The 7,831-nt window shown below is 38.3% G+C and overlaps 1 protein-coding gene across 1 annotated transcript in view; it reads right to left on the bottom strand.

The window, feature by feature from the left end:
• Nucleotides 1-1,581: 1,581 nt before the first annotated feature.
• Nucleotides 1,582-7,831, bottom strand: part of fgf11b (fibroblast growth factor 11b) — a 46,000-nt gene continuing 39,750 nt past the window's right edge. Inside the window, exons 4-5 of the mRNA XM_038292284.1 lie at nucleotides 3,036-3,234; nucleotides 1,582-2,949 (exon numbers count right to left, since the gene is read on the bottom strand). Of these exons, the coding sequence (XP_038148212.1) occupies nucleotides 2,813-2,949; nucleotides 3,036-3,234 (336 nt within the window). The 3' untranslated portion in view covers nucleotides 1,582-2,812. The remainder of the gene's footprint in view (nucleotides 2,950-3,035; nucleotides 3,235-7,831) is intronic.

Below are 7,831 nucleotides of genomic sequence, written 5' to 3'. Positions count from 1 at the left end.
CCCAAAAACAAAAAAATAAAGATTATTTATGTCATATAACCATATATCTGCACAGTTAACTAGTAATATAGAAAATAAAATCTCTATAGATATTCAGTGGGCCACCGAGTACTAAACATCCTTCCAGTGGGTACAAATGGCCACATTTTTGACATGCGCCAGAAAGTTTGATTTGAAACCAATTGATGAAGAGAGCAAAAGGAACTGTTACCCTTGCAGCTACGCATCAAAACTCTTGGCCTGGAAGTTATATAAAGGTATATTATATAAGACATTGCTCCAATCTGTTTAATCATCCTTTCACAAAATCCTGAATAAACTGAAGAGTTAACCTTAAGAGAGCAGATTAAACTTAGCTCGATGCTCGTTTCTTCTTGAATGACCACCCCCACCTCGCCCTTTTAAATAATTATCATAGCTGAATACATTTTAAGTAGACTTAGAGTAACATTTTGGTGTCACTGCTTTGTGGATTCAAATACTTCCACATCTAAGGCTTACGGGCATCTTATAAATGCGCAGTTGAGAGCTAACTGCTGCACAGTTGGTTTAAAATTATACTGTGGTTAATGATAGTAGAAATGAAAATGAGTATGCTGAATTTCCCTGGGAGACGAAACAAATAGAGAACCAAAGGTCTATGATACTGTATCTCCCACATGAATGAATATTCTTAAAGAAACTGAGGGATTTTCCTCTTGCAGAAATTCCCCCAAAATTCAAAGACTCAGTAAGCTGGGGCTGGTTGAGCAAAGCTGTCCAACTGATTCTCCTCTTTCCCACTGTCATATACTGAATACAGTGCCTCAAGTTGCCTCTTTGTCTCTCATTCATTACCATATCAACACGCTGCATACCACACAGCTGAACCCATCCTGTTTCCTTTGCTGCTTAAAAATCCTTATCGACACTTTCCAAGAACACACCTGCTAATCTTTCACTCTTCCTAACTAACCGCCTCCATGTGACTTAACCTCTTTCACAGTTTCATTCTTTATTTCTGACTTGCTTTCACTCTCATTAGTGTACATTCATTAACTCCCAAAATCACATTCTAGGACCCTTCCTCGAATTATGTTACCACTTGACTTAGACTCACAAAAAAATATATTTTTTACTTGCCCTTAAGATCTACTGCTGTTTGCCAGACAAAGCAAAGGTTTGTCATGAGAACATTATGCTGGCATTGCCATTCCATCGTGGATTTTAGCAGAGAGAACAATAAAAGCATATGCCATTGATGATCTAACCCTTTTTCCAATTTTTCCGTCTGAAAAATAATCCCTAAACGGTGGCCATGAAAAAACATACTATTATCAAACCTACATGAGATGAGAGTCACTGTGAATGGTTCACAAGACGGATGGAGTATCACTTACTCACAGGAGCCGATGTATCAAAGACACAATGGTGAGCTGGGTGTGAAGGACACAGAGGATGTTACCCACGTTTGCACCGTCTATCGCATGCTCAGGCTCTCAGTCACACACAGGCACAAAAAAACCTTATGGTCCATCTGCACACACCCACTCAATGGGGTTAAAACATTGTCACGCCGAGACATTTCTTTAGACCACTCCATTTTTTTCTTTCTTTTTTTGTTTTGGAGAGGAGGGGCAATTCTTCCAAGGTGATTTTATAACGCGAGGGAGTGGATTAGCTGCCAGACGTCCTCGGAATAACAAGTGCTCCAGCTCATAGGCTCTCTGGCTTTGATGTTGGGCTTCAAACCCGGTTTTATGCTGACAGCAGATGCTGACTGAAGTATACATTACTGCACCTTTTTCCATACGTCTGAACTCCGATGCACCCTGGTTTAACTTTGTGTCCTGGTTGCTCATTTGTAGCTTTTGATGGATCTGTGCAGTAATTACTGACCATGTGGTAGCAATCAGGAAGTATGAAGGGTATGCCTTATTTTTTGTAAAAAAAAAGATTATTATAAAAAATGTATTTTTTATTATAAATGAATAAAGTACCCTCATAATTTTACATATAATTTAATATTTTTATATTTAGTTTGATCTTATTTTCATTTTTTGTTTTTTTTTTCGTCTAACTTTTAGCATTGTTATATCACCATTTTTACTCATAAATGATCTAATATTATCACCTTATATTTGACAGGCAAACATCATCAATTGAAAATCTTATATTAAAAGAATTAAAAAAACAAAAAAAAAACACTGATAATTTCTTTTAATCTAAAAAACTTGCTTTGCTCCTCTTTGCCTGCTGGGATAACCTGACTCAGGCTTCCTACTTATTGCTTTCCTCTGATCCGTTTCATCTTGATTTAAGCTTTAGAAGACCCTGTTATTAGTTTAGCTGGTGGGCAATCGGTTGATGGAGAACAGGGTTAGGAAGAACCATGCTGTCGCCAACATGGAGGCTCAAAAGGAGCTCAACATGGGTTAGGATTATGTTGCTGAGTCAGAAGGGAAATTTGTGCAGGCTGAACATTAAGTAAAACAGAGCAAATATAAAAAAATTAATTGGTGGGAAAATAAAGAAACCCATGCATTAAGAAGTCACAGGAGACACAGTGTGAGGGAGGGAGACACACATGGGGAAGTTGAGGTGGTATTGCAGACCCTGGGTTCTCGTTCTGTGACTTCAGGTGAGGGTGGAGACTCCTCTTTCAGGCCTTTTTGGCCTTAAAATTGTGGTCCTTTTATCCCGGCATCTGGAAATGCAATTATGGAACATTGTGGCCAGTGAGTGCTGTTTTTTTAGCCACACTCAGTGCATTAGGAGCAACTGAGATCCCAGTGTCACTTCTATTCTTTTGTCCCACCCTCGATCTCCTGTGCTATGAGGCATCAGCCTGGGGAGACTCCTTCCGTCCATTTTTGAGCGTTGGCGAGTCTGACGTCTTCGCTGTCTTCCGTGGAGGACTTACAGGTTCGCTGGCAAGCTCATGGAGCGATGGCTCCTTATACATGGCGACTGTGATAAAAAGTGATTTTGTTCAAAGCACATGTAGATAGTTATGTTTTTAAATTTAGAGAGGCAAAAACATTGAAGACACAAACCTTCTATGACTTTCGGCAGGAAATGTGCGGCTCCTTTGGTCTTCTTCACCCGATTGCCCTTCATGATGTGACCATCCCGGTTGATGCCAATATACCAGGAGCGTCCAGATTGGGTCTGGCGGTAAAGCATGGACGAGTACGTAACATAGTAGTTCTCAAACACGCTTTCCTTGAACTTACACTCAGGAGTGAAGTGCTCCTAAAAGAAAATGCAAGAAAAAAAGATAATGTGCAGAGAGCATGAAAACCATGGTTATTCTCTTTGAAGAAGTCCTCTAAAGCATGTTGATAAACCCAAAAAAAAACAACAGCACATTTTTAGAGTAAATGAATTCAGATAAAACAAAGTTTTAAATACTTTTTAAATGAATAAAAATCTGAAAACTGTAATGTGTGCTAGGCAGTTTATGATGCAATCAAGTCAATATTCTGTGCAACCAGCTTCTGCTGCAATTAAAACAGCAGCAAAGTTTACATAGCAAAACTGATGCTACAGCGATGTTTCATGGTAGGAATAGTATTTTATTAGAAATAAGAAGCACTGGGCAGTTTTCTGCCACACAGTATTTTCTTTGTGTGCCGATAAATCCAAGACAGAGAACCTTCTTACACATTTTGTTGTTGCTCCTCTAAGTTTGTGGCAAACTTCAAGCGGAACCTCTTTGAACAATGACTCTCTAGCCTCTCCTCCATAACAACCAGTCATGTGAAGTGCGCAATTGATAGCTGACCTGTCAACAGGTTCACCCACCTAAGCTGTGGATGTCTTAAGCTCCCTTTGAGAGAAACTGAGGCATCTTGGCTGCTTCTTCAGTCATTACTCACCTTGCATGGCCTGTCAGTTTTAATGCACAAATCAGAGCCATATACTGGTATATGGCTATGCGGATGTGTCGTTTTCCTGTTTTCATGTGAAGAATGAAGATATGCTTTAAAAGGTGTCCTTAATTTGTGATTTTTTTTTTATCTAACTCTGCTTTAAATGTTTTAATGTGATCCCTGTGTCCTGAATGTTATCACAAAGCTTATATTGTGCTTTTCTAGTAATGTTAACATTACGTGCATTTCATGCATATGCAAGTGCCTTGCAGAGGGGCTAATCAATATGTGGCATGAGAAAGCTGTGTCTATTGGGGACTGAATCTTCTTTATTTGCAAGTTGTTCACTTCTAACAAACCCCATTGGACCTTGTTTTCTGTCAATTTATGTGCAGTGTGTGTTTTAAGAATTAGGTATGTGAAGAAAAAATCAGGCACAAAAAACTATCTGCAGCAAATGACAAAATATCTTAAAGTTACATTTCTGTAAGTTGGATGAAACCCAGCAAAAAGATGATGCAGAGTTTGAGGGATGGTCATCTACCTTGTGCCAAGTTTTAAGCTAATGGCTTTTTAGAAACATAATGTTGATGCTAAAGTGCTCTTTTATGCTTTCCAAACTATGTTATCATTGGTATAGTTTGTGGATTTAATAAAATCAATGTTTGTTGTTACTATTCTTGTGCAGGAGCACTTGTTATAAAGTACACACAAATCTAGATTAAAACAGTAAAAACAGTTTAAATGACTTTATGATTGTAGATCAGAGCAAAAGGGGAGTTCAGAATGTTCAAAGTGGGATCTCCTTGAAAAATACAAGTATTTAATATAATATATGTAGTATAGCTAACTGTCATAGCATCTTTATTTAGTACAGATTATGATTATATGAACCCAGAGGCAGAAGCTAAGGATTTGTCTAACTTGTGCCAAAACCAATGCAGATTGTATGTTCTATGAACCTCTGTTAGCATCATGTTTGCATATGCTGATTATTCACACAGGGGCTTTTAACTATTTAAACATGAAATGTAGGCGAGGGACAATAAATCCCCAAAGACCTTCATGTATGGAACCATACTTAGAAAGGACATGTACGGCATTTCTGTTGAGAGATACGGTCTTTGTAAAAATCCATAAAACAGAGTTCATTAAATTTAAAAGTATTTATTCATTTTTACATTACCGGTACTTAACTTCCATATCATAAACTTTGATGGGAAGCACCCTGCATGTTCTATATTCATTATAAGTTTCACAGAGGAAGATCAATGACAGTTCACCACATCCCACATCTGTTGTTACGAAAAGGCTATGAAATTTTTGAGAGTAGTTATTTTTTCACTGCTTAAAGAGCCTACTATTGATTCAAATGTCAGTTTTCCAACTGTTTATTTTTTTCAGAATAAAGATTATTTAAAAAAAAGTAGGGGTTGGCCTATTGCTTAGAGCAGAGTGTTTGCTATCCAAACACGGCTGCAAGCACTTCAAGTATTCTTCAATACTCTCTCCTTCATCCTTCAACTGTCCCTTACTAGTAGTGTCAGCAGTCAGAGGCTTTTCTGGATCCATTGCAAGACAGAGCACTACATGAGATCCTTTCTGTCTACAGCCTTCAGTATTAACAAATACTTTAATGAAACATCTATAATATCAGTTACAACAAAGCTTTGGGAACAATACATTATTTTTAATGTACCCCATAGACTGCCACTCAGGCTCCTGAGCAAATCCTTCAGCCCCAGATTGCTCCTCTGGTGTGCGCGGTTTCTTAAATGTGATAGGTTGAAAAAACATTTTATTTGGAATGTAAATTTACAAAATACAGATTATCATTGTTATTTTTAAATGTTATGTAAATAAAGAATAATTAGATGTTATTGAGGGTTAGATAGTAATAGATTTTACTGACCTGAATACCAAGCAAACAAACAATGAGAATGCTTTAAGGCCTTCAGAAAAGTGGGAGTTATTTGAGGTAACTTGAGAGGATCACAATACAATTCAGTTTATTTATATAGCGCCAATTCACAACACATGTCATCTCAAGGCACTTTGCTGAGACAATTCAACCAGATCATACACTCAGACTGATTCAGAGTTTTCTATCTAAGGAAAACCAGCTGATTTCATCGACTCATCAACACAAGAAAACCATATATAAAGAAATGAGGACTCGCTCAATATTTTTGCACAAAGTAATAGATTTAGTGCTTATATATGTTTTTAGTTATTGAAGGCACACTGTGGAGTTTGTGACCTAAATAATTGACACATATGAGTTATTTTAAATGATGCCTCAGGCCAATACAGTGCTAGACACGATCAATGGTACGAGTGGGTCTCTCCTCTTGAAATTCCGTTGGGAGAAGACCCACAGTCATTAGCCAGGTCATGTGACCTGGAAGAATGTACCGTTTTATGGTCACAGGCTCTTATATAGTCATGGAGCTAAGACTTTTGCTCTAGTATTTTTCCACCTGCTCGACTACTGGTCATCCCTGAGGCAAGGAGAAATTTAAACCTTCTAAGGAAGCTTTAAAGAGAAAGCGTGAAAGGGATCGTGTGCGAGGAAAAACGAGAGTAGATCTTGGAAGGGAGTTTGTACGTTGGGGCAGGCTGATGTAAAACCAATTCTCTTTTTTCAACTTTATTATTAGACGGGTAAGTTAACAGTTTGCTCGTAGTCTAAAGTCATAATCTTTTTTATTATTTTCGATCTTTAGTAGAAGCAAAATACGGGCAGTTACAGGTCTAGTGCCCCAAGTGGCCAAAAGTTACACAGTGGACCTTTAATGTTACTGTTTTAGGTAATTAGCTGGAGTAACATTGTACACCAGTGTGCACCTTATGACAAGCTTTATATTGTTCAAAACTACTGTGCTCCGAACTCCACCTGGTGAAAACCCACAGGAGGCATAGAAAAGTATTTCTGAAAAAGATTTAAATTGATTATGAATTATCCATTCCATCGATTTTTTGTCACACTTATCCCAAGCGATGCTGCTGCCTATCTCCAGCTGTCCTCGGGCGAGAGGCGAGGTACACCCTGGACAGGTCACCAGTCCTTCGCAGGATAACACAGAGAAAAACAGGACATACAACCATTCATACACACACTCACACCTAAAGAGAAGCCAATTAACCTAACAGTCTAGTTTTTGGACATAACCGTTAGGTTGACATGAGCCGGAGTACTCGGAGAGATCATGAGCCGGAGTACCCGGAGAGAACCCACGCATTCTCAGGGAGAATATGCGAACTCCATGCAGGAACCTTCTTGCTGCAAGGCAGCAGAGCTACCAGTGCTACTATGCAGCCCAATTATCATTCATTATGATCATAAAAGTTTCATTACTTGAATGTATTTTATAGTAGTTCTAAAAGAGAAAACAAGTAAATAGTAGAGGTTGGGAGAACGTTTCTTGAACAATCATGATTTACTTATTTTGACATAATCATTTGGTTGTAAAAGTTGTTGCCAATTCAATTCGCTGATTAGGATGATCCGTGAATCATATTCTAAGCTGTATCCTCGATTGGTCTTGGCTTGGATTGTGCCTTTTTAAGTAGCTTTGGACAAACGCCACAACAGTAAATGTTGATGTAAATGACTAAAATTAAAACACTTGGCAGGTTTGTATAAAACACAGTCTGTTGACTTGTGATTTGAGACTTTAAAACAACAAGACTGTGAGACACTCTGTTTCTGTCAGTATTTAGAAACAAATTTTAGTCCACTATATAGCTCATCCATCGTGAGGAGGAAAGATACAAAGTGCTGTTGGGCTAAATGACAGACTCTGTTTTGGACCATTGCTGAATGCATCGTCACACTCATGGCCACTTTAGAATACACCGCACGTCTTTAGATTGCACCACCTCGATGAACAGTCCGAGTCCACACAGCTGAAATCCATCATTTTCCGGTCACCCAAAAGAGAATTGATGGAAAACACTCCTGGGTGCTGTTAGTT

This window comes from Cyprinodon tularosa, unplaced genomic scaffold (genome assembly GCF_016077235.1).
Source record: "Cyprinodon tularosa strain WSP-4 unplaced genomic scaffold, ASM1607723v1 ctg31, whole genome shotgun sequence".
NCBI lineage: Eukaryota > Metazoa > Chordata > Actinopteri > Cyprinodontiformes > Cyprinodontidae > Cyprinodon > Cyprinodon tularosa.
The sequence above is the reverse complement of the archived record's forward strand: the minus strand, read 5'-3'. Positions and strand labels throughout refer to the sequence as shown.